This window comes from Oratosquilla oratoria, chromosome 16 (genome assembly GCF_046742065.1).
Source record: "Oratosquilla oratoria isolate Oo_2021 chromosome 16, ASM4674206v1, whole genome shotgun sequence".
NCBI classification, from domain to species: Eukaryota; Metazoa; Arthropoda; class Malacostraca; order Stomatopoda; family Squillidae; genus Oratosquilla; species Oratosquilla oratoria.
This window is the reverse complement of record NC_134792.1, coordinates 53,400,019-53,427,859: the sequence shown is the minus strand read 5'-3', so window position 1 is coordinate 53,427,859 and position 27,841 is coordinate 53,400,019. Positions and strand designations below refer to the sequence as shown.

The window sequence follows — 27,841 nt, the reverse complement described above, 5'->3', positions numbered from 1 at the left end:
TTTATTTGTAGCATGAGGTGTCGCTTTACATTTGTGTTAATATTTGATTTTCTTTTATTTGAGTGTTTGACAATCTCTGTGTTTGGTCTTTATTTACTTTAATATTTCTTGAGTTATAGTTTTCTTCATGTAGTGATTAGAAATTATTTAACCCATTTAAGATTTTCAGTGTCTTAGTGAAAGCATATTAGTGGGCTTGACATACAGTGAATTTATACCATGGGTGATGTTGACTGACAATTTTGTGATTTATATAAACAGGTGAAATAGACTGGGACCAGACTACTCCATCACCGACTCAACCATCCATTTTTGAACGTCTAGCTTCATTGTTCTCCTTCCGCATAGGCTAGGTACCTACCTAGACACAGACAAGTTTTACATTAACAAACCTAACACTAAGCTGTGGTCTTTTCATTTAAATGTGGTGAAGAGTATTAATCTCTGAGAAGTTCATATAATAGTACAAAGAAAACTAATTTATTGAAATCTGAGAATCATAGATTATTTATAAACATTTGTGAAGAAATCTGTAAAGGTCAGGAGGTGAATGAAGTAAAGATTTCCAATTTCTTTATTGCTGTAAAAAGCTGTGGCTTTCATATTTATTACAGATATGAGATACTCTAAAACAAAATGAATACCTTTTTAGTGCATGTTTACTGATCAGCCCAAAACTAACCAATGCCCACTATTTTTTTGACTGAAAAAAAGAGACAAATGGAGCTGCTTATGTGGCTTAGAATACCCCATTATGCTGCATTACAAAAATGACTTAAAGCACCAAAAGGGCATGTCAATTTTAACTTTTAACTTGCACATTTATTCTGGTTTACTAAGATTGTTGGAAGAAAGATGCAAATACTGAATTGGTTGCTGACAACAGACATGAGCAGGATGATGATCATAGTAAATTTATGACTGAGCTAGGTAATTAAGAAACCCCTAGGATCAGAATGGCAACTATGAGTGAGTGAGAAAATGGGGGATATGGTTAAGACCAGAGATGAACTGAAAGTACTCAAGACAAGAGTTTGATCAAATAGTTAAAATAGATACAGTGAGTCCTTGTTATACGGTACATAAGTGTTCCTGAAAACCTTACCGCAAATTGAAATTACCATATCCCGAACGCAAGTTTCGACTTATGGCAGACGTACCTTCTCCCTGCTCTTTCCTCTTCAAAATATCTAATTTTACCTCCAAAACACGAGCGGATACCGTATCTGTGAATTTTTCTTATCGTAAATAGAATCAAGGGTAGTAATTACCAAATACCGTAACTGTGAATTTACCAGATAAAGAATTACCATATAAGGAGGACTCACTGTATCTGGAAAGTAAATTGAATGAAATGACATAAACAAAGGAATCATAGATCAGAACTTGAGGAGTTAAAGGTTGAATATAACAACTTTAAAGAAGAGAAAATTAAGTTAGAGGGCAATGTGAAGTAAAATAATGAAAAGGCTGGAGAAAGTTAAGAAAAAATCAAACAAGGACAGAAAGGGTGGTTAAAGTTACAAGAGGAACAGTTACAGTAATGAAAAGTTATGGAGAAAATAAAAGAAGAGGAGGTGATGGGGGTCTTTAAAGTAGGGAAATGTTGATCAAATAAGTGGTAGACAAACAAAAATATATTGTAGTGGTAGGATGACAAGGAGAACATTTACCAGTAAAAAAAAATAATGAGAAATAAAAGAAAAATAGAGAGCTAAGGAAGTAGTGCAAACAATAGTGGACAATGAGGAAGGCATACAATAGAAGAAGTATTTAGGTTAGGTTGATATGCACAAGGAGGTGCAAGATCAATGAAAGTAAAATTCAAATCACAAATCACATGGGAACTAGCAATTGTAGATAAATTTAGAAAATGTATAAGAAGGAATGCAACAAAGGAAGAAAAAAAAATATTGGTAGAAGCTAAGGAAAAAATTAAACATGCAATGAACAGGAGAGAATGGTATTTTATTTGAGAATGGTGGATCAGAAATTGAGGAAATGGTTCCTAAAACCTATAATGATAATGATAAAGATCTAAAAGAGAAAGAAAGAAAGAAAGGAAAAGAAAATAATTAGTTATATCCTATATATAGATCGATTGATGTAATAAGAATTAGAAATAATTATTTTCTAAAGGAGAAAGAACCAGACATAATGTGCTTTGGCAAAACGGGCTCAATAGAAATATTAATATTCAAGTGGGTGAGGGGAAGTATAACATATGGAGGAGGTACAGGAGAAAAAAATTGAAGGATGATGTGATGATATCAATGAAAAGAAGCATCAAGGTGGAAGATATAAGCAAGATTGAAGGGATACAAAAAGTAACAATTTAGATTAATCCCAGCCTTGTAGTAAATTGTATGAAACTGGAAGCACTGAATATTATAACTGAAATGTTGAAAAAATGAGGTAACCTGCAGTGTTCAGAGCATTAAGCAGGATGGATAAGAATGAAAAAGAGGATCTCTATCTGGGACAGGAGGGCATCAAGAGGTCATGATCACATGCTAAACAGACCACTTATCTAAAAGATGTGAAAAAATACAGTTTTTCATATAAATGCATAAGTTCCTGGAAAGGCCTAAGGGAGGATATAGCATAAGCTCATGCTATATATGAATTTAAAATGAGATATGGTAATTGGAGATCAAGAGACAGGCTCCCATGAGGATAGTTCCCCTCCTGTATACTACAATTAGGTAAATACACTGTTTCTCTTAACTGTCACCCCCCTCCAAATCTGTGCAAGGGGGGTAGGGGTGTGGGAGTAGTTTTGTTGTCTATATATCTTGGAGGTTAGCAGTCAGAGCTACTAGGTAAGAGGGAAGGGAAGGACCAATGTCCTTGTAACATCAAAATTATACTGGAACTTAGCATGGGACCCAGACCCTAACCTCAGCTGACAATATATTGTTAAACTACAATCTCTGCATGTGCAACTGATGCTGTTATTTATTATATAGTTGCTGAAGTAAGTATGAAAATTCTGTTGTACTGTAGCTGTTGTGATATATGTGCTTTGATGTTGGTGAAGGGTGCTTTTGTTTCTTATTTATTGTTTTCCTTTTATATTTGTTACTTTTTTATGTGGAATAAAGCTTTTGCATCAGTTTATTTTGTTTTTGCTTCCTAATTTAGTTGTGCTAGTTAACAAAAATGTCTTCGTATCTATTTGCTTTTTCATGAACTCACATATGTTCTTACCTAATAATAATTATAAAGGGAGTGTGTGTTTGTGATTAGAAAGGACATTGCTGATAGCAAACATTGTGTTTGAAAAGAGAGCCAAAAAATATACATGGGAAAGGGTGGTGAAGGGAAGGATGGTTGATAGGGCATTAATAGATTATGTAGTAGTACCCAAAAGGAGGACTGGAAGAGTTATGGTATGGATGTTCATGCTTTCAGGGGAGAGAGTGGGGGATTGTCATATAATTTTATGGGAGAAGGAAAATTGAGAATAGAGGAAAGGAGAGGAGGAAAAGGGAGTGAAGGAAGTGCTGAGAGTGAACAAATTACAAAAAGATAAAGAGGAAGACTACCAGGAGAGGCTGAGAGAAGTGTGGGAGGTGATGAGCAGAACTGCCTAGTGTAGGCCTTATGGTCTTCTGCATTATCTCTCATTCTTATGTTCTTATGAGTATATTAGGCTGGTTGAAGCAAATTCTGATGGAGAAGTGGTTTTATTTAGCAATGAATTTAGGTGTCAATGTTATGATAGGGCTTGCTCTAAAGTGAGAAAAGGGGGAGAGGACAAGACGGCGAGGGAGTTGACGACTATGAGTTTCAAGTCATGTCCCAACTTGGTCTGCTTACAGGGGAGCAGGGGAGGAGGTGAAAAAGCAAGGAGCAACAAACCAGGCTCACACTGTGATGCTCCAAGGTGATCTGCATCATCAGCATTCATCCAGCCTTTATATACATACAGGGGCAGGTCATGACCCATGCTCCTAATTGGCATGAGGTCAAGTGTGATGTGTGGGAAAGTCAGACGCAAAATGTTCTTACGCTGCTGACTCACAAAGACAGAGGGTATGCAGTTCTCAATGAATCCAGTGTTCATCATCATGTGGCTCATGTGGCTGGCCAAGGTGCAGGTTAGTCATCACTGGCCGATGCTGGTGAACTGCATGTGCATTTCCTCAAGGAGGCTTTGTCCCACCCATGGGCCTCAAGGAAGCTTTGGGTCGAGTCATGCAGGTGGGAGTGTGTCCCATGGGACCACTTGTGGGTCAGTAAGGTCGTGGGACGGCCAGAGAAGAGGTGAGGATGGTAGGAGTGAGGACTACTTCCTAACAGAGTAGAAGAATGGATATGTTTCAAGGAGGAAGTAATAAAATGCACAAAGATGGTATGTGGAATGAGGAAGATAGGAGGGAACAAAAAGAGAGGTAGTGAATGTGGGATGAAGAGGTGATGGCAGTAGTGGAAGAGAAGCAAGTGTGTGGGGATTGGTTGGAAGGTAGAACAAGAAGTGTATGAGAAATACAATAAGAAGAGAAGCAAAACACGAGATGAGGGAGGCAAAAAGAGGACAGATGCAAAATGGGGTAGGAGTTTGACATAGATTTTTGAAAAGAAAAAGATGTTTTGGAAAGAACTGAAGAGGGTGAGGGGGTGAGTCACGTAGAGAGGAAAATATAAAGGGTGCATATGGACAGATATTAATGGAAATGAAGGCAGTAAGGGGAAGATGGGTAGAGTGTTTCAGAGTTGTTGAATATAGAGGAGATTAGAGATGGATTGATTGTGGCAATAGATGCTAGTGAAATAACTATAATGAGAGAAGAAAATGACAGGCTATAGAAAAAGATGAAGTACAAAGTCCTTTGAAAGTGATGAAAACTGGTAAGGTGCCAGTATTGGATGGGCAAAGAATTTTGTATATGTGTGTAAGATCACAGGATTACTCATAGTTTGGGCCATATATGAGTTCTGAGCTGTCATCTGGGAGGATAATAGCTGTTGATCATGAGTCCAACATGTGATCCAAAACTGGTGAATGACATGCACCCACCCACACACCCACAGCATGTAAATGAACTTCACTAACAAACTTTGGGAATATATCCCCCATAAAACATAAACTTACTTCAATCTATCATGAAATGCAAAACCATGATCTTTTGAAAACAGTGTGGCCCAAGTCAATTGCTGCTTGTCACCTTTCCTTATGGTGGAAGAAATACAATCAAAATTGATAACGGGAGATCTTGGGCCCATACCAAAGTCTATCATGGTCAAAATAGATCTTCATTCTTTTACTAAATACCTATGTGCTGTGCATATCTTGGTTAACTCTAAAGACTGCCCAGAATTTTTTTTTACTACCTTACCTCTTTGGTAGAGCAAGGGACCAATGACAGGTACCTGTATATGGTCGTCCTGCAAGATGGACAGCTAAGCTGCCCATTTTCAAAACCTGTCAACCCCCTCACCTCCATCAGGAGGTGCAACTCTGAGGTTTCAGGAAATCCTATTTTTGTCTCTTTCTCTCTGCTTATTCAGTTACCATAAAGTTTAAGATTTTTTAAGGAGGAATGAAATGAATAATGAAATTCCAGCATCAGGTATCGAAGACCATATGACACCACAGGATATTAAAGTGAAAGCAATTTACGCAGGATTGACCGCGATAGTTTTAAGATCTTGTTGTTTTAGGTACTTCAGCAACAGTCCTATAGGCCAGTTAATCAGCATATTTTTTATCTACTTATTTATTTATTTATTTACCTATCTATTTATCTATTCATGTAATTTTTTTTATTATTAGTATTATTATTACTGGAAAATAATTCCTACTCAAAAAATAATGCTGTTCACTTTTAACTTATGCCATCCCTCCTTTCTGCTACTTTCCTTAAAGCTCTCCATTACCACTTCTGTGACTCCATCTCTTTGGTGCAATATTGTCTCCAAGGATAGAATTGCAGGTTACTGTTAGCAAATTATGATGCAAAAATGGAAGCACAGGAGCAGTAAAAGAGAAACCAAGTTAGAAATAGACCACCATTCCTGTACAAGTGATACTAATTTCCAGTCTATGTGATTTTAGATTGTAGTGATGTCAAAAAAGTCTCCTTAGTGTGACTGTATGAAACTTGAGCAGTCACTAAATCAAGCTATAACTCACTATCACCCAAAAGTGTTCCTACAAACTCAATAAGATTGTCTGGCCTTGGTAAGAGCAAAATCATAAAAGAGGATACTAGGTTGTAGTAGGGTCATCAATCAAGCTTTTTTTATTTTTAACTTGTCAGCACCAGGGCCCATTTCTACAAGCTAAATAAAATCATCTGGCTTTAGCTAGAGTGAAACCTCAAGGATATTGGGATTTGATAGGATAATAATTTACCACTGCTGGTAATTACTGAGGATACTAATTAGTCTGACAAATCATTGCACTTCCTTGTGCATGTCAGATGCTGATCTGTTAAGGTTACTAAAACAGTATCATCACAGAGTTGACCTTGTAGTACAGATGACAGAATACTTAATCTTACACTTCCCAACATTAATTAGTTATAGCCTGCGACACTACTGTGGACAGCCTTATCTCAACAGGTGGCCTGAACTCAGTTGTGCCAACGTCCTTCTTGCTAGTTATGGGAAGGATTTCTCCATAGGGCTAATGACTGAGGAGAGTTTGATGGAGTTTGGTGGGAAGTCTTGGAGTGTTTGTTTTGTGTGTGTATATATGTATGTATATATATATATATATATATATATACATATATATATATATATATACAGTAAGTCCTCGTTATACCGTACATAAGCGTTCCTGAACACTTTACCACAAATTGAAATTACCATATACCGAACCCATTATAACATGTAAATATAGGATATGGCAGATGTACCTTCTCCCTGCTCTTTCCTCTTCAAAATATCTAGCGGATACCATATCTGTGAATTTTTCTTACTGTAAATAGAAAAAGGGTAGTAATTACCAAATACCGTAACTGTGAATTTACCGTATAAAGAATTACCATATAAGGAGGAATCATTGTATACATACTCTAAATTGGCTGTGCTTGTGTTATCTGCTGGGATTGAATGATCTTGCATAGTCCATGTGAAGATGTTGTTTTAGTACATCTATTATTATCCTTAGTGCATTGTTATATAGTTTGTTGGGTATGAATGTTTTCCTGGCTGTAGGGAACTATGCTGGGGAAACATAGTTCAATGTGTTTGTAAAATGATTAAGAGTTGATTTCTGCTAACCAAAGTTTGTATGTTTATTTTCCTGTTAATTTCCACTTAGGTCCTCGATGTGTGATCTCAAAAACATATTTTTATCAAAAGTGAGGCCAAGGATTTTAGGGCGCTTATCCAGTGGAAGTTATCCATTCACATTTACTATTGAATATTTCTGTGATTCATAATTGTCTTGGTTGAATAATGTCACTGATGATTTCTGTAGAAAGGCTTCAATCTATTTTTTGTCTTAGCCACTGTTCTATTTAGTGTAAGTAGATTTGGATGTTTTTAGACACTTTCTTGTTGCTATGCTTGGTTGTTATCATCAGGTCATTTTTATATATGAGAGCTTTAGTGTTATGCTCAGGATTTGTTGTGAGGAGACTTTTTGAGAAGGGGTTAAATAGTGTAGGTGTTGATTGCTCCTTGAGGGACTCCATTGTACAATATTTTGATCCCAGATTGTTGTCCATTTGGGATTTTCTGCATTCTCTTCCAGCTAAAAAGTTTCGTAACCATTTCCTTTTGTTGTCGACATCTGTCTCTGTGATCCTGTTCAATGTGTGTATGGATGGGGTGGTGTCGGAGGTAAAGGTGAGGGTAATGGGTGTGGAGTGGGGAGGGTGAAAGAAAATAGAGAAAAGTGGAAGGTGAGCCAGTTGTTGTTTGCTGATGACACTATGCTTGTGGCAGGGTCAGAGGGGGGATTAGGGAGTTAGTGATAGAGTTTGGGAAGGTATGCAATAGGAGAAAGTTGAAGGTAAAAGTGGGGAAAAGCAAGGTGATGAGATGTACAAGGGCAGAGGATGGCAGTGAATTGGAAGTAAGTCTAAAAGTAGAGAGGCTGAAGGAAGTGGATAGCTGTAGGTATTTGGGGTCGCATGTGACAGGAAAGGGAAAATGGAAGTGGAGGCAAATTGTAGATTGAGAGAAGCAAGTAAATGCCTTCGGGGATTAAAAAAGTGTTAAGGAATAGGTATTTGGAAATAGATGCAAAGAGGAGATTGTATGAAGGAGTGATTGTGCTGATGGTATTGTATGGGGCAGAGATTTGGAATCTAAGAGAGGCAGAGAGGAAAAGTTTAAATGTGTTTGAGATGAAATGTCTGAGAAGTATGATAGCAGTTAGTAGGTTGAATGGAGTGAGAAATGAGGAGGTGAGTAGGAGAGGGGGGTGGAAAAGGAGATGGCAGATAGGGCTGATGAAAGATAATGGTTTTGGACACATGGAAAGAATGAGTGATGAAAGATTAGTAAAAGAGGTGTGGAAGACAGAGGTGGAGGGAATGAACTTGAGGAGACAGCCAAGGATGAGATGGATGGATGGGGTGAAAGGGGTGATGAGCAAGAAGGGAATGTCTGTTAAGCAAGGAAGGGAGGAGGCAGGAGATAGGGATGAGTGGAGAGTGACTGTGTATAGATGATATTATTATGCAATGAAGAGAGGGGATGGGGGTATGGGGGTGCTTATGTGTGAATAATATTTTGACACAAAAGAAAGGGATTCCTCCCCATCTTCTCTTTTTCTACATGAGGGGAAGGAGAGGGGAGAGTCGCCGATTAAATGAAGCAGTCTTGTCGTAGATGTGCTGTGTCTTCCTACATTGCTTCTTCTGACCCAGGGCAGTGAGTGGTATACAGGGATGACCTGTCATCCATGAGGAGCTAAGATGAGGAGGGGGGAAAGGGTGGTGGGTGGGAGTAGGTATGTGCCTTTAACTTGGCTGTTTCCCTTATGAGGAAAAAGATCTTGGTGTATAGATAGATATAGTGTTTGGAAATTATCATAACTGTTCCATTTGGTGGTTCTTACTAAATCCCTTTGTTACTTGTTGAATGATGTTTGTGAGGAGCATGCCGGTGAAGTGTGCCTCCATGTATCCATATTGGCTAAGAGAAATGGCCAATTCTGTTTTTGTTCAGCCTTCCCATTTGTTTGGATATGGTGAATAGTAGGAAGATTGATCTAGAGGATGCCAGGTTTTCTGGTGATTTGTTTTAAGATGAGAGTGTATGCCCATTTTTCTAGATTGTTGGAATTTCACTGCACTTCCTGGAGTGGTTGAAGATATCTGTTGAGGCCTTTATTGCTTTTGAGCCTAGATCTTTGATATCTTATTTGGACCCTTTGCATGAAGGACTTTAAGTTTGTTTATTACATTTTCTAAAACTTTTTTTTGAAAAAGGTAGGGATGGGATGTGTTTTTATTTTGCATATCATTTTGGTTATCTTTCTGTTTTCTGGAATTATGGGTTTGAAACTTGTTTTGGAGAAGTGCTTGATAATGATGGTTTTTATTGTACTCCACATTTGTTTGTTGCTTTCATACGAGTAGTGTTAATGCTATTTTTTCAGTTTCCTTTCTTTTTGTTGTTCATTTGTTTTGTGAGGTCTTTAGTTGTTGAATTAGCATCACTGATCAAAATGTTCTACCTCTGCCATAATACACATTTTAAAAGAATATTTTGCATATTTTCCATACAGATGGGTGGAAGGACACTGAACAGATAGTGGAGACTAATACTCAACAAAATGATCCTACAGTCAGAGTTGGTCAACTTATTGCAGGTAAGTAGATTTTTTTTCCCTTCAAAATTTGAACAGTGGTTATTGAGAATAACTGAACTCATATGTGCAAGGAATGATTTTTATATTTAAATTGTGGTTGGTATAAAAAAAATGGTATAAAAGCACCACAAGACACAACCCGTGATGAGAAAAAATTATGAAGACATGCAAGAAGCACTCTAGTATGACCCTGATCAAGTCACAGCCTACCTCTAAACCAGTCAGCCTGGTAACACACCATCTGCCCAAGATGTACATATGACACAGAACATCTAAGATTATACTACCCATTACTGACCTCATACAGAAAACAGTACAAAATTTCTTCCATAAAATCTACTTGGGGACTAGCCAAACACCTTGTACATAAGAACATAACATAAGAACATAAGGATGAAGGAGACTGCAAGAGACCATAAGGCCTACACAAGGCAGCTCTGTATCCATCACCACCTGTCATCCCCATCCATAAAGTTGTCTAATCGTTTCATAAAACAACTGATAGTTTCAGTGCTTACTACATGGTTACTTAGTTTATTCCATTTGTCGACCATCCTATTAGTAAACCAATTCTTGCCTATCTCCTTCTTAAATCTAAATTTGTCCGGTTTATAACCATTACTGCGAGTCCTGCCATGTTATTTTAAAAAGATGGCTTTGTTTGCATCACCCTTGTGATCCACTTGAACACCTCTATTAGATCACCCTGCACTCTTCGTCTTTCCAAAGAGTGTAAGTTAAGGTGTCTAAGCCTCTCTTCGTAAGGCAAATTTCCAAGTCCATGTATCATTTTGGTCATTCTTCTCTGTACTGATTCTAGTGAATTGATGTCCATTCTGTAGGACGGAGACCAAAACTGTACTGCATAGTCAAGGATGGATCTAACTATTGCTAGATAGAGTTTAATAATTACCTCTGCACTTCTATTTGTTACTGTCCTAGCAATGAAACCTAATGCTCTGTTAGCTTTATTCCTGGCGCTAATGCACTGTTTCCTGGTTTTAAGTTCCAGACTCACTAGAACTCCCAAGTCTCTCTCACACTCAGTTTTCTTTAAAAGTGTGTTATCTAAGCTATATCTATTTTCGGGGTTGCATAGCTCTACATTTAACATGCTACATTTAGAGATATTGAAGTTCATTTGCTATTTCACTGACTATGTGAACAATTTGTTAAGATCATCCTGCAGAATCTCTGCATCGTCTCCTGACCTAATTAGACATTCTATTTTAGTGTCATCCACAAAATTACTAACATTACTATTTATCCCATCCTCAAAGTCGTTTATGTACATAATGAACAAGGGACCCAAAACCGAGCCCTGGGGGACCCCACTAGTAACATTGCCCCACCTAGATTTTACTCCATTTATGGTGACCCACTGTTTTCTGTTTCTAATCCAAGCTCTAATCCATTCTAACACTTTTCCTCCTATGCCATGGACTTTGTTTTTATTTAGTAGTCTCTGGTGTGGCACCTTGTTGAATGCTTTGCTAAAGTCAAGGTAAATAACATCGTAATTATCATTGTTATGTGATGCCTTATATACTTTAGTGTAAAAGGATAGAAGATTAGTCACACATGACTTACCCTTGGAGAAACCATGCTGTGAATCACGAATTAAATTATGCCTGATGTGTTCTCTGAGTCTATTTACTATTACTGATTCAAGCATTTTTCCTATAACCCATGTCAAACTGATTGGCCTGTAGTTGCATATAGATGATCTATCTCCCTTCTTAAAAACAGGAACAACGTTTACCTGCCTCCAAGCAGTAGGCACAAAACAGTGTCTACCAATTTATTAAATATTTCAGTTAACTGGTTGCAGATTTCAAATTTACACTCTTTAAGCATTTTTGGAAAAATCTTGTCTGGACCCGAGGATTTTGTAGCTTTAAGTCTTTTAATCTGCTTGACTACTTCTTTACTAATGCTGATATTAGATAGACTACTTTCTTCATCCCCTCTAAAAATCGGATTGCAGTCAGGTACTTTATCTAACCTCTCATTAGTAAACACCAATAGAAAATAATTGATAAAATCCTCGCTCATTTTTTTCTCTGATTCTGTCATGACATTTTCATCATTTTTAATTGGTCCTATTTTTTATTCTTTGTTCTATAGAGATGAAAGAAACCCTTTGGGTTGGATCTTGCTTGACTGGCAACTTTAATTTCATAATTACGTTTCGCTGTACATGTATTCTTTTTAACCAGCTCTGTCATTTCGTTATATCTTGACCTAAGGTGTGATTCCCCGTTTTTTATTTTTACTTAAAGTCCTCTTTTCTTTCCGATCTCATGTTTCAATCTGTCCGTCATCCATTTGGGAGTATTACTATTTTTCTGTATTGACTTCAGGGGGATAAATGTATTTTGTGCATTAATAATTAGATCAGTTAGATTGCTACACATTTCATCCAAATTGCTGACCTGTCTGTTGAGCCCCTGCCCCCAAGTGACCTGACCCAAGGTATGCATATTACCCTCCATGACCCGACCCCTGGTCAAGTACCGAGACCTGACCCTGTTGGCAATGTCCGAAACGTCTGTAAAGTCCGCATAACATTTCATATTCAATTTCAAATAGGTTTTTATATTGTCAAAGTTTGCTCTCCTGAAGTCTGGTACTTGGACCTTATTTGTACTTTTTAATTCTTCCCAAATAACATTAAATTTTATTTCTTGATGATCGCTAGAGCCTAGACTATCTCCCACTATTACATTACTCATTAGGTGCTCATTATTAGTTAAAAGTAAGTCCAGATTATTTTCTCCCCTCGTAGGATCGGTAATCACTTGTTTTAGGAAATTATCTTGCACCACATCTAGGAATTTCTTCGTTTCCTGATCTCCTATTAAAGTTTCCCCGTCAATGTTTCTATAATTAAAATCTCCCATGATCACAACGTTTTTGTACTGGGACACTGTGAATTTCATGAATCAGGGGATCAGTCTGCTCAATGCTGAGGTTAGGAGGTCTACACAAGATGCCAATAATAACTTTCTTATTCTTGTCTATAATCTCTACCCAAATAGATTCCATATAGTCCTCTTCCTTAATCAAATTGTTGATGATGCAGTTTATTGTATTTTTAACGAAAAGTGCTACACCTCCCCCACTCCTGCAACCCTATCCTTGTGAAAAAACTTATATCCTTCTATTTTGATTTCCGGAAGGAAATGTTAATTAGCCATGTTGATCTAGGATTCAGTAATAGCTATAATATTGAAATTCTCTGCACATGCTTTACTGCGCAGCAAATAAATTTGGTTAATTATGCTTTTGCTATTTGTATAGTAAACTTTAAGTTTATCTTCCCTCCACCTGCTTTGGTGATTCTTTTCACAGTCCCTCTCTAAGTTGTTTCTATTGCTTAAACTATATTCCGATACTTCCCCCCCTACTCCCACATAATCTACCCAAAAAAAACCCTGTAGGATACCTACTTCTTGCTCAAGGGATTCAGCAAGGAGCCGAAATCCTCTGAGCGACAAGTGTACCACATCCCTTGTATATAGATGATTCTTACCGTAAAAGCGGTCCCAGTTGTCAACAAATACCCATCCATTGGCCTTACAATGATTTGCCAGCCTGCAATTCATTGCTGTAGCCCTGGAATGCCACATGCCTCCAACTCTATGCCTTGGAATGATTCCACATACAACAGGAACACCTCCCTTATTTCTAATCTTGTCTAGCACATCCTGGAACGGTGCAAACAATTCCTCACTCCCTAACTTACCTATATCATTGCCCCCGGCACTTAAGCAAACTACAGGGTCCTTACCTTCCCCTACTAAACACTTTTCAATCTTATCTCTAACATCTCCTATCCCTGCGCCGGGGAAACTTACCTGCATCCTATGTTTCCTATCTTTATTGCAGAAAGCCTTGTCTAAGTACCTCACTTGACTGTCTCCTACAACCAAAATCTTACCTGTGGGCAGGGATCCAGTGTCTGCCCTTCCCTTCTTCTCTTGAATTTCATTTGTTTCTTTTTCCTGCAGCTTCGCTAGTGCTTGAAACGAGTTCTTACAATCAAGTGGGGCTGTTGAGGACTTTTTTCCACTTTTCCACGTCTTATTTGTTGCCATTTTCCATCCAGGCTCATAGCTAGTTTTGTCTTCTGTATTTTGGGCCTTCGAGCGGAGAACTCGATTCTCCTCTTTGAGGCACTTTACAGCATCCTCCAAAGCTTAATTTTTAAGGCACTTTACAGCATTCTCCAAGGCTTCAATTCTACTAAGTAGAGATTGTACTTTATCAGCGCTGAACACGGTAACACAACCACTTGCCATATCACTAATTGAAGCAGCTACCCGGTTGACCTGACCTGAGTGACGACTACTGCTCAACTGACGACCACAGGTTTTCCAAAAGAGAGAACCAAGTCAACAAAATTATTTCTAGAATCATTTTTTATTAATCCTGTTTCAGTCCTGTTTTATTTATATAATTATATGCTTATGTACCTATTTACTATTTTCCCAGGCATATTTTAATGCACCTCTTCAATCACCCAAACAGATTCTTCCACAAAAGAAGTTTTGTCACCGTTTCCTGGCAAGTGGTCCACCATTGGTGTATCCACAGTAGTATTAGGTCTTTTGGCTATTCCCATTGCAGTGCTCTCCATCATCACATTAATCATCAGAGCTCGCAAAACAGGTAAGTTTGCACTCTACTCTATTTCATGGAAAAACAATATGTATATTCAGATCACAAAACAAGCACTCCGAGACCAACCACCAAACATCCTACACCCTCAAATTCTTGCTGACATCAGTCCCTCAAGAGAGGTCCCTCTCATGACAGGCAAGAAGTTCACTAGTATGACTGTATTCAGGACATCATCCAGTTTAAAAACAGTACCAGCACAGAATTAGCCTTGCCACAGATTTTGGATGCCATCACCACACAGAAAACACCAAACATTTCATCTAACATTTCCCCACTTTTGCCTTACCCAGACAACAGCACAATATCTCTTCCTTGTTTGACTCGTGGCCCAGTCCAGTGATTGTTGCTGGTTACCTGGGAGCCATAGGTCTCCTACATGAGATCTGGGGCAATGATATGACTGATTCATGATCTCTCGTGACTCTCCCATACCAAAAAAGGGGTGTTACTTGTCAATTTGATCCATGTTTTTCATTGATCTGAACATTAGAATCATAGTAACTCTCTTTCTTCTTTCTTCTAATGATGGAAGATTTAGTCTTTCAAATCTCTCCTGTGGTCTTATCGGCTAGGTTAGGGACCAGTTTGGTTGCTGTACTATGTCTTCTCTCAATCTTGCATACATCCTTCTTTTTGTGTGAAGACCACACCATTCCTACATATTCCAGTCTATGGTGCATGTGCATGTATCAGTGGTACATTTTCACTTATATGGTAGAAACATGGTGAAATATTAAACTCGTACTTGTTTATAGAACAAATTTGGTAAAATATTAAACTCATGTATAATTGTTTTCTTTTTCCTTTTCTTTTTTCATTTGAATCTACAGGTAGAATAAGAATGAGAAACTTAGCAAATGGTTCATTAAATGGTGGACTTAAACGGGGCAAACTTGAAAATGGACTCAATCTTGGTTCTCTTCTCAATAAACATCATGGATTTGAAAAATTAGCAACAGAAGATCTGGACCATGATGCACCAGATTCAGGTGATTCTGATATTGAAGAATTCTCACAAGCAGCAACAAGAGCGTAAGGGTGCACCCTTCGTACATGAGGTGCTGAGGTGGAAAGGGTGGGTGAATGAATTCTATTTGTAAATGATGTGTGTATATGTGAGTGTGCTTGTCCATGTGTGTGTGTGTGCACACATACATGCACTTTGATTTGGCCACCCCACTCCTATATAAAGGGGAAAAGGCCTATCGTATATGTACATGTATATATATATATATATATATATATATATATATATATATATATATATATATATATATATATATATATATATATATATATAATATAAGATTGGTTGTGTGTATACATTACTATCAACATATTCAATAACATTTGGTGGGAAGGTGTATTATAAAAAAAATTATGATTATTAATTCGGTTCTTTGTACACATTTGAAGCACAAATATGGGTGTATAAAATTGCAGATATTTTTTTCAACACCAGTCTTTGTAAAGTTGGACTTCATGTTGAAGATGATACTAACATTATTTGGTTGTGATATATAGAATACAATTCTTATTCTGTTAGAGGAATATTGGATTAATCATTTTGCTGCTGATGACAACTTGTACCTTTATTCTGACTGTTCCATTTAATCTTAATCAGCCAAGGCAAACTCCCCATGCATACTGAAAGGGTTAATCTTACCTTGATTAACCTTTTAACTGCTGATGATGACTTTTACCTTTATTCTGGTCACTGCCCAGCATTTTCATTCAGCTGAGGGAAGCCCTCTGCAAAGTAAAACAGTTAAAAGTACTAGAGGACCTAGGTTAAGTATGAAATATGAAAGAAATTATATTGAATAATTTCTGTGGTAAAGAGACAGTAAATGTCTAGGCAGGTGTGGCAGGTTTTCTTATTTCAGTGATAATAATTCTTTATACATACATGAAATGAGCAAAGTCATTGGTATCACTGATGGAAATACTATTCAGAGGACCAATGACAGGTACTTGCAAGTGGTCCTGTAACATGAACATCAGACAGAGAGAAATCATCTCCCTGCCATCCATTATCATAGCACATCACTGTGCTCACCTACTGATACTCATTACCCTGACTTCAGAGCCCCAGGATCTCTTTCTATTAATTTTGTATTTCCTCCATCTTTTCACACAAGGTGAGTTGACAGTGATGACAGCTCCATTCCTACTAGTATTATAGACTGGTGTCATACAAACAGTCCCATACTAATGCTAAACAGACAACAGTTTGATATTCCTTACCAGAGAGATCCAAGGGAGAGCCCAGAGACTGTTGCCAGGCACGTTAAGGGCTGTGGGTTTGCAATTGCAACCTGAGGCAACAGTTATGATTTTTGTATAGTATTACTACACACTAATCATTCAAGTCATCCAACTGTGCATCTTATCTACTACCAGAGTTACTATGTTTATGTTAGATTACTTACTCATAGGCTTGGCCATAGAATCAAACTGCCCTTGATGAAAGCACCACATGGAAGACTCTGAGCATCTCATCCTACAATACCCCACACTAACAATCCCTAGACAACAACACAATATCTCTTCCCTGAGTTACTTATGGGCCCACCCGTAGCTGATTACGTGGGAGCTGTGGGTTTCCTGCAAGAGAGACCTTGGATGAAGGATTAATTGATTTATTGATTTACTCATCACTCCACATTAAGCTATACTGTATCAGGTTCAAATGTCTATATATGTTAATATCATTACAATATATAAAAAACTGACTATTTATTTTTATGGAAAATATATGAGTGAAACTTAGATATTTCAGAAGTTTTCTAATACAGTGAATGATTTCAAGATTGTAATAAAAAGATTGTGTGTATATATATATATATATATATATATATATATATATATATATATATATATATATATATATATATATATATATATATATATATATATAAAAGACTGTTGAACTGTAATGTGCAAGTTACTTTACACAATTTGCACAACTCATTTTGTATGATTCAGATTTCATGGTCTGTGACATTCTTGCTAGATGTTTTATTTCTAAGTACTGGATATACTCCACTGTCCAACACTGTCCAAGTATCATGACTTTTGAATTAACTGAAGAGATATAGATATTTCATAGTGGACTGAATACTTAAATGAAAAAGAAAATGCACATATACCAGAATACTGTGTTAGAGTGTGTGCATGTTGGGCATGTCTGTATTGTGTATGGTTTTCATGTCAAAACAATATGACAGCTAACTTTTACGTAGTATTCCATAACTTTCTGTTCTGTAGCAAATCAGAATTACCTTAAAGACCTGAGGTTTGTATGCCAAGAACCAATACTCTTGCTAACTTATTTTTCCAAATTAACCCCTTTTGGTATGGCAATGTGCTTTTTTTAATATCATCTGGATAACTCCAAACTTTTATTTAGCTTACGGGTGTACCAAAGCCAAAAGAGACCTGCTTTAGCTCAAGTCTATTACCTTTCTGCTGAATAAAATCAACTGGTATTAACTAGAGCTGATATTTTAAAAGTACATCACCATAGTGAAGAAGTGAAAAAAGTCTGCAATATAACCTTAGAGTCTGATAGAGAGAAGAGAATATCAGAAAACATTATGTTTACTTTTATAAGAATATAGATTTTATACATGAAGTTCAATTCAATGTAGAAACAAAAAATATAGCTCTGCAGCGAGTGACACAGGTGCCCGATGCAAATGCAGGCATGGGTTTGCAACTTTTATACAGTACTGTACCTTGTGTAAGTATTATGCATATGTCCATGTACAAGATTATACAAAAGCTTTTGGCTAGATGTAAATATTGCTGTGTATGTGATATGAGAGTTTACCATTTACATTAGCTTTAACACAGACACAAAGACCAAAGACATAGGCACATCTTAGACTCATGAACACAAAAACACACACACACATTATATATGTGCAATTGAACCTTGTCATAATGAAATTATTAAAGGAAGTACCTTGCCAAGTGTTCATTATATCACAAAGATTTCATATGGCAGAAACCTCATTATAACAGACATATTAAAAAAAATTCCTTTAGATAAATTGGATATCAGCACATTACTTTGAAGTGCTAGATTATATTAGACTAATCACTGTGTCTGTGAATTAAAGTGCAGGGGTGAAATCTTTATACAGTGCAGTATAGTACTAGTCTCTTAGTACTATAGTATGTACAGTGCAGACATCACAGTATTGTATAGGTACAGTACAGTAGAATGTGTAGAAGCTGCTGGAACTTGCAGAGAAGGTACAACAGGTGACCTTTAAATACTGTATGTGATCTATGCTGAGTTTACACTCAACCCAAACTTATTTGCATTGTACCCAAGTAATCCAAGATGGCATAAGCACTGTACTACCAAATGAAGGTGATGCAATAAAGTGACTGATTCTCATTGAAAACCATTGGGAAATTAGCTTTAATTCCGTGATTTTCTATCATAAATGTACCCATAAAATTTCTTCAACCTCCCATTAGGTGATTTCCTCCCTGATTCAGTCTGGATTGATATTATTTACGGTACTTAATTTCTTGTATGAAAAAATTATCCTGTATCTGAACAATCCCATTTTCAAGTGTGTCTAGTCGGTTTGAATCCTGGTCATGGTGCAGGTGTCATACATAAATAGGAGTCGACACCTTTCTCCAGGCTTTATTCAACTAACAAAACATCAATACAGTCTGAAAACAAAACAGAAACAATATAAGTATGCACACCCATTTCAGGTTAACATGCACAAATTATAAGTAGACAAAATAATGTAGTGTAACCCATCAGGCAATTATACATATAAAGTTACATGAAGTTTAGATCACCACAGCAGTAAAGTTAGGAAGGGCATCCTATGTGAGTAATGGTCCATAACTAACAAAACCAGATTCCTTTTGTAAAGCACCACCCTAATCCTTTTATACAGAGTACTGAAATATCAGCATTCTGTACATAAGAGCAACCCTGTAGTCCTTGAATTTAATTTGGAAGTAGAGAAGGCTCCTTCATCCATGAGGAGCTAAGAGAAAAGGGAAATAAATGAATGATAGAAAGGAGTGGAGTAGGTAGGGGTGGGTACATGCCTTGGTTGTCTACCTCTCTTGATAGATAGTGAAAGCAGAATTAAGACGAGAGTCAGGCAGACAAACTAGTAACAACTTTCCAAGATTGGAAAGAGTTCTGTAAGATAAGATATATAAAGAGGGTATGAGAAGTCTTCCTTATAAGTGAGAAGAATCACAGAAAATATGCAAAATAGCAAAACAAGAGAGAGATAAAGCAAGGAAAATGTGGAGAAGGAAAATAACATTAAAGACAAAATAATATAAGAGAATCATAAATGAATACATATGAATTAGAAGGAAGGAAGAAGGAACTTCAAGAGGGTTGTAATTGATAGATGGAAAGATGAACCCAAGTTACTTTATGAATTTGTAAATAGCAATCTGAAACACAGAGGAGTCTCCAAGCTAAAAGTAGATGTATAAGGAAGTGGAAAACCAAGCTGAAACACTGTATAAAAGTTTCTAATTGGTATACACCAAAGCTTCAGCAGAGAAAGGAATAACTAGAGAAGTTGTATTAAACAATATTGAAGTGGAGGTGCTGCAAGTGCATAAACTACTTAAAGAATGCAGAGAACAGTTGGTGGACAAGATACACATACTGCATATTCCTTGGAATAGGGAAGGTTACCCTGCTACTGGAAAAGGCAAATATGGTACCAATCCACAGGGAAGTAAACAGATAGGAAGAACCCTTAGAATATAGACCTGTGTTCTTCACCAGCACAATAACCGAAGTCTATAGAAGATAGGTGGATGAACTATTTGTAGAAGGGAGTCCTGATAATCATTTCAGTTTTAGAAATTATATGAATATAAAAAATAATTACTACTATTATTATTGTGTTCTAAAGGTTATTACTAATTATTTCCTTTGAAATATATATCCTATCATATGAAATAAAGAAAGCAAAAGGGTAAATCAGATTATAGTATAGAAATAAATAGCAAATGACTTGTTTTATTAAATGAGAAATTCAGTAACAGTGTTATTTCTCATACCAATTTTTTTTAATTGAAACTAATGTATTTGTGAAAAAAAAAGTCTAAAAAGCATAAAAGAAGAAAGGCAAAACCCCATGAATACTGACTGTTAGGAGTGGTTATTGCAGCTTGAACGCAAGGTTTTATTGCATATATATATATATATATAATACACATTCATTAACACACACATATGTATGCACAGGAGGCATTCCTTATCCATTTACTTTTGTATAGTAAGTGTAAATATATTAGATCATATGAAATATAAGCTCTTATAGTCTCTATTACACTTCAGTTACATTTATACCATGAGATTTCATTAACCTGTCATGGTCAAATATGAAAATGATATCCATTGTACAAGAATAATGAGGACTTTGGTAGTTATTGCCAAGACTACATGGAATCTTAAAAGGGATCTTTATTGTTCTGTGCAAGAATGCTCTCACATCCATCTGTCACTCAAGAAGAAATTCCAGTTAACTTTTAACTCATATGATATTTGCATAACCAATATTACTATGAGGTTAGATTCATGGGTGTGATTTAATGTCATTCAGTACAATGCACTGACCTCTGTTTTTATTTGTGAGTGTATTATGTTAACCACAATGTTTTGTATTAATTTTTCTGTTACAAGTTTTGCACAAATTATCATTATTATTATGATTATCAACATATTACTATCACTGTTACTTATTATTTTTGTTATTACTGCAACTACTATCAACAATTCTCATATTATTATTTGTACCGGGTAGTTGTTTTTCTGTAATAGGTTCAGGATGAATTATTATTATTACTATCCTTACTACGGAGTTATTATTTACGTCCATGTCATTACTGTTACTCTGAAATGCTTGTCAGAAAAGGGTTTTGTTAACTAATGAATATTTATTTTATTGGTATCAATAATATCATCGATTTATATTACTATTACTCTTATTATTATAATATTATCATTAGCATTATTATATAATGCTCACAAGAAAATTTTATTTTGTTATATCATGAATGGATAAGTAGCAATACATGTATACTATCTGACTCTGGACACATACTTATAAGCTTGTTTCTGCTTATGTAACTTTTGTGTATGTGATTCACCACCATGGTCTTGGATCACATGTTGGACTTTTGATCAACAGCTATTTCCCTCCCAGAAGAGAGCTCTAGAGTTCATATATGACAGATCTATGGGTAATGCTGTGATCTTACACACACACCCCTAACTCCCCACCCATGAAAGTTGGAGTAATGACTTGCAGCGCAGTGATAGTGAAATTATTTCATCCCTGGGCAGGATTCAAACCCGGAGCACTGTAGTGGCAGCCAGGAACTCTAACCACTGTGCCATCAAGTTGTGTGTGTATGTACCTAATTGTAGTATACAGGAAAGGAGCAATGCTCATTGGGTCCCTTCTCTTATTCTCTAATTTTCTAACATACTTAGACTCAAATTCATGTATGGTTCCAACTTAATCTATATCTCATGAACAAGAGCTGTGTGTGTGTATGTATTTACCTAGTTGTATTATATGGGAAGGGAGCTATGCTTGTGATGACCCGTCTTTGTATCTTTCAGCATCAAGATTCCTCTTCAAATCTTGAATAGTATTTGCACACGCTGTTTCCTCTTCTAATTTATTCCAGGTTTCCACCACTCTATGTAGGAAGTTATTTTTTTCAGGCCTCTTCTATTGTTATCTTTTTTGAGTTTCTTTTCATGTCCTCTTGTTTTTCTGTTGTCCCATTTTAATAAATCATCTCTATCTAGGATTTCCATTCCTTTCATGATTCTACAGTCAGTAGATTTCCTCTTTCTCTTCTTTGTTCCAGAGATGGTAGTTCTAATTTGGACAATCTTTGTTCGTATGTTAGTTTGGAGAGAGTTGGTGTTGACTTTGTCATTGCTCTTTGTATTCTTTCTAATTTCTTTATATTCTTTTTAGTACTGGGTGTCCATAGTGTTGCTGTGTACTCCAGTTTTGGTCTTATTAGTGTAACTAATATTTTTTGAATCATTTCCTCATCCAAATAGTCAAATGCCACTTTCATTGATCTTAATAGGTTGAAGGTTTCTCTGACTATTTTATTGTTATGTTTTGTCTGGTGACATGGCTTTGCTGATTATTACTCCAAGGTTTCCTTCCAAGTTCACTTTTTTTACTTCTTCACCAATTTTATTTCTCGATATTCTATTTTTACTTTTTCCAAACTCCATTATACTACACTTCTTAATATTGTAATATACACGGAAGGAGCTATACTCCTGAAGTCCCATCATTTTTCCTCCAACTATCATTCCTAGTTTTGAATTTCTTTCTGGGTTTTGCTTGGGTCATATCATCATCTAATCTCTTCAATGAGCTGACTCATTGGTAATAATTATGTCTCTTGATATCCTTCAGACATGTAGTCTTTCTCAATTTGTTCCTAAAATGACCTTGTTATCTCCGTTCCCAAACCAAGAGATTTTCTTCATTATTTTTATTCACTTCCTTCATGGACCTGAACACTGAGATTGTGTCCCCTCTTTCTCTTCTTTCTCTTAATGATAGCAAGTCCAATGGTTTTGGTTTCTCCTTGTGTAGTTTATCTTATTTATACCTTTCATTTTGTGTGCATATTCTGGTCTAGGGCAGATTAGGCTCTCTATGATTCATTTTTTCATTATCTCTGGTTGTGAAAAGCCACTTTTATGTTCACCAAAAGACTGTATATCCCCCCACAATCTTATGTTTGTTAGGTAAGATCAGCAACACTTAGATAATCCCATTTTCCTTTTTTTGTAATTGTTTCACTTCCCTTTGAGAAATTCATTGACAGTGTATTTTTTTTTTGTCACCTAATTTCTTTTTCTTTTGTGCTGAAATGCATGTGATTCACCATGGTTTTGATTCACATGTTGGACTCATGTGCAAGAGCTAATACCCTCCTGGATGAGAGCTCATAATTGATATATAACCATACACACACACACGATAGTCGAAGTGACAACGAAGTTTGGAACTCCAGGAAAACTTCAAATTTCATGGAGCTCAGCAATGAGGGATTAGCTTTGTTGTATTAGTAGGGAAGGGGAAAGCTCGTGGTGTAGTGGGAAGGTGAAGAAAAAGGAGAAAGGGAGGGATTACTGAGGAAAATGGAAGGAAATGAGGAAGGGAACAAACAGGTCCCGGGAGTCAGAAGGAATGTCAACAAGAGATGCGCAGACGATAGAGGTGAAGTCGAAGACATTAGTAAAAATTAGAAATATAGATACAAGCAGTGCAATGGAAGGTGAAGATAATTATTTCCATGGATTTAATGAGGGAGGAGATGACAACCTCCCCCAATTAGCAAGTCTAGAGGAAAAACTTGAGAACATGAACAAACAGTGCAAGGTTAGGTTCAGTCAACTTACACGGATTACACAAAGAGTTGATAAATTGGAAGAACTAAAGAAGGAGAACCAAAACCTAACTAAAGAAATAGAAGAATTAAAAAGACAGTTAAAGGAAGTAAAGGATGAGAATGAGGATAATAAAGAGAATAGAGTCCATAGTAAAAGAGGTACAGGGTTGGAGAAAAGTCCATGAGAACAACAAAATAGAATTTAGAGAAATAGTAAGCCAACAGATGAAAGAATAAACTAAGGACACATTTATTAAAGTGATGAGGGAGAAGGAGAATATAGTAAGAGACTTAGTGGATAAAAAGAAATGTATTATTATATTAAGGATGGAAGAGAAGCATAATCCAAATAGACTACAAGAGTAAAAGAGGAGAGGGAAAAAGTAAACAAGATATTAGCAGTAGTTCAAGAGGATGAACAAGAAACAGGGAAATAAATTGAAGAAAAACATAGACTAGGGAAATACAATAAGACCAGACCAATTAAGGTTAATTTCAGGTCACAAATGACAGTAGAGAATATCTTAGAAAAAACAGGGAAACTAGCAAAAAGTGATCAGTATAAACAAGTATGAATAAAAAGAGAGATGACTAGAGAGGAAAGAGAGGATGAGAAAGAAAGACTACAGAACAGAGTCAGACAAGGAGAAATTCTATTGGAGAGTAGTGGATATGAAAGTAAAGAAATGGTTCATAACAGAGAAAAACGAAAGGGAAACGGAAAACACGATGGAAGTAGCAGAAAATTAAAAGTGTCTTACACAAATATAGATGGCTTAATAACAGGCTTGAACGAACTGAATGATTACCTGAAGGAAAAAGAACCGGACATAATGGGAATTGTAGAGACAAAATTGAAAGGTCCACTACCACCCAACAGTGTAGGACATGGTGCATATAATTATTGGATTAGAAACAGAGAGGTAAAACAAGGGGGTGGAGTTATGTTCCTGACTAAGAAGGATATAAATGTGAGGAATGTCACATATGGAAAGAATAGAGTAGAGATGATTATGATGGAAGTGGAGGACAGGGATGGGAAGAGCAGGAAGTTTGTGGTAAATTATGTGCCTCCTAAAACGGCTTCATGGGAAGAGAGAGAACACAAAAATATGTTAGAAGACACAAGGATAACACTAAATAAGATAATGGAAGATGGAGGAAGAATAGTTATAATGGATGACTTTAATTAAAAAGAAATCTGCTGGGAAGAGATGACAGTGAAGGGTGGAGACAACCTATGGAGAAATGTACTACTTGATATGATTATAGAACATACAATGATGCAATGGATACAAGAGAATACTAGGTATAGAAATGAGGAAGAACCATCAAAACTGGACCTAATAAACACATCACAACCTGAAATAGTGGACAAGATTGAATATAAGACACCAATAAGTAAAAGTGACCACATATTGGTTGAACTGGAACTAAATGAGGAAAAATACATGGATAAAAATGAACAATTTAGAAAGGGAAAATTGATGTATGATTTTTTTTTTTTTTTTTTTATCAAATAAGAGAATTCTTTCAAAAAGCAGACTGGGAAAGGATACACAAGGAGGAAACAACAGAAGAGAAATGGAATATTTTGACAAAAATTTATAAAGGAGTGGAAAAGTATGTTCCAAAACAAAAGCAAGAAAAAAGATATGTAAAGTGTTGGTACAACAAAAAATGTAGGGAGTTGAAAGACAAAGGGGGATAAAGCTTGGATAAAGTGGAAAAAAGACAAAAGACCTGAAAAATGGAAAATATATACTAGTTATAGAAATCAATATGTACAAGTGTGCTGAGAAGAAAAGAGAAAATACAAAAAAGATGTCGTAGAAAAATGTAAAGATCAACCAAAACTATTTTACAGATTTGTAAACAACAAACTGAAAAACAAACAAGAATTAGAGAAACTACAACAAGAAGTTGAATACTTGGAGGAAATAGAAATGGCAGAAATTATAAACAAGCATTGTAAATCAGTGTTTACGTGGGAGAACATACAACTTAGAGATGTCGAGTGGGAGGAGACAGTCCCCCCTATGAAAGAGATAGAAGTAACAAGGAAAGAAATAATCACTTGAGTAATCTCGATGTCAGAAAATCGTATGGACCAGATGAAATGGCAAACTGGATTTTGAGAGAATGCAGGAATGAACTAACAGACAAAATATATAGCCTAATAAGCAGTTCATTGAAAGAAGGAAAAGTTCCAGAAGATTGGAAAAGAGCAAATATAGTACCAATATATAAAGGGGGAAACAAAGAAGACCCTACTAACTATAGGCCGGTCTCTCTTACAAGTACGATAGCTTAAATTTGTGAAAGAATTATCAAAATTAGATGGGCAAGACAAGGACGATCAGGCGTCACAAACTTAATGTGTTTCTATTCAAGGCTAATAGATGTAATACAAGAAAGAGATGGATGGGCTGATTGTGCATTTCTAGACCTGAAAAAATCTTTTGATAAAGTGCCACATAAGAAATTGCTAAAGAAATTAGAAACTGCAGGATGAATACAGGGCAAACTGCTAAAGTGGATGGAAGACTTCTTACATGAAAGAAAAATGAGAGTGGTGATAAGAGACAAACACTCTAATTGGGATGAAGTGATTAGTGGAGTTCCACAAGGAACAGTTCTGGCCCCAATAATGTTTGCTATATATATTGATATGGATAAAGGAATTGAAAGTTATATGAGCTTCTTTGTGGATGATTCAAAATTGTTGAAAAAGTAAACACTAGAAGATTGTGAGTCACTGCAGAGTGATCTCAATAAAGTATGGGAAGGATTAGAAAGTGGGAGATGGAATTCAATATTAACAAGTGTAGTATAATGGAATTTGGAAGAAGCCAAAAAAGAATAGTGGGATCATATAAATTGGGAGAGGAAGAAATAAAAAAAAAAGTAGAAAATGAGAAGGACCTGGAGTCATTATTATGAATATGTCCTCTGAGAAACATATAAACAAAATTTTTGGAGAAACTTATAATTTAATAAAAAATAATCAAAGTGGCATTTACATGCCTGGACAAAGAAATGGTGAAGAAAATACTAGTCACATTGATAAGACCAAGATTGGAGTATACAGCAATGACATGGTCACCAAGAACAAAAAAAATGTATAACAAAACTTGAAAGAATACAAAGAGCAATTACGAAATTGGCTCCAACACTTTCAGAAGTATCATATGAAGAGAGACTAGCAAAACATGAACTACAGACATTAGAGCAAAGAAGATAGAGGAGACTTGATAACTATTTATAGAATCATGAAAAGTATAGAAACTGTTGATAGAGAGGGTCTAATAAAATGGGATAGTAGAGATACAAGAGGACACAGAAAGAAAATCAAGAAAGACAGTTATAGAAGAGACCTGAAAAAGAACAAACTAGATATGAAGATGGGACACCACGAGCATAGCTTCCCTTTCCATAAAATACAACTAGGTAAATACACTATAGGAGACCACGAGCATAGCTCCCCTTCCCGTAAAATACAACTAGGTAAATACACACATACGACTTGTGGTGCAGTGGTAGAGTTCCTGGCCGCCACTAGGGTGGTCCAGGTTCGAATCCCATCCAGGGTTGAAATAATTTCAGTATCACTGCACTGCGGGTTGTTACTCCAACTCTCATGGGTGGGGAGTTGGGGGTATGTGTGCATGTAAGGTAACAGTATTACCCATAGATTGGTCATATATGAGCTCTCTTCTGGGAGGGAATTAGCTGTTGATCACAAGTCCAACACATGTTCCAAGACCATGGTGAATCACAAGCAGCCACACACACGCATGCACATAACTGCTTACCCAACAAAGCAGGGTATCAATTTTCAGTCCTGAACAGGAGCCGAAATCAAGACTACTGAAATAGTAGGAGAGTGCAGTACCAGTGTAATTACCTAGTTGTATC

The 27,841-nt window shown here is 36.3% G+C and overlaps 1 protein-coding gene across 7 annotated transcripts in view; it reads left to right on the top strand.

Annotated features, from left to right (window-relative positions):
* Positions 1-25,833, top strand: part of LOC143034010 (peptidyl-glycine alpha-amidating monooxygenase B-like) — a 194,934-nt gene extending 169,101 nt beyond the window's left edge. For 5 of the 7 annotated variants that reach the window (XM_076199834.1, XM_076199835.1, XM_076199832.1 and 2 more), the window contains 3 exons: positions 9,698-9,781; positions 14,315-14,455; positions 15,298-25,833. In XM_076199834.1, coding sequence (XP_076055949.1) covers positions 9,698-9,781; positions 14,315-14,455; positions 15,298-15,503 — 431 coding nt within the window. In that variant the 3' untranslated portion in view covers positions 15,504-25,833. Of the gene's footprint in view, positions 1-261; positions 3,119-9,697; positions 9,782-14,314; positions 14,456-15,297 lie in introns of those variants that run through there. The other 2 variants (XR_012967215.1, XM_076199837.1) reach the window with 2 other exon arrangements.
* The last annotated feature ends 2,008 nt before the right edge of the window (positions 25,834-27,841 follow it).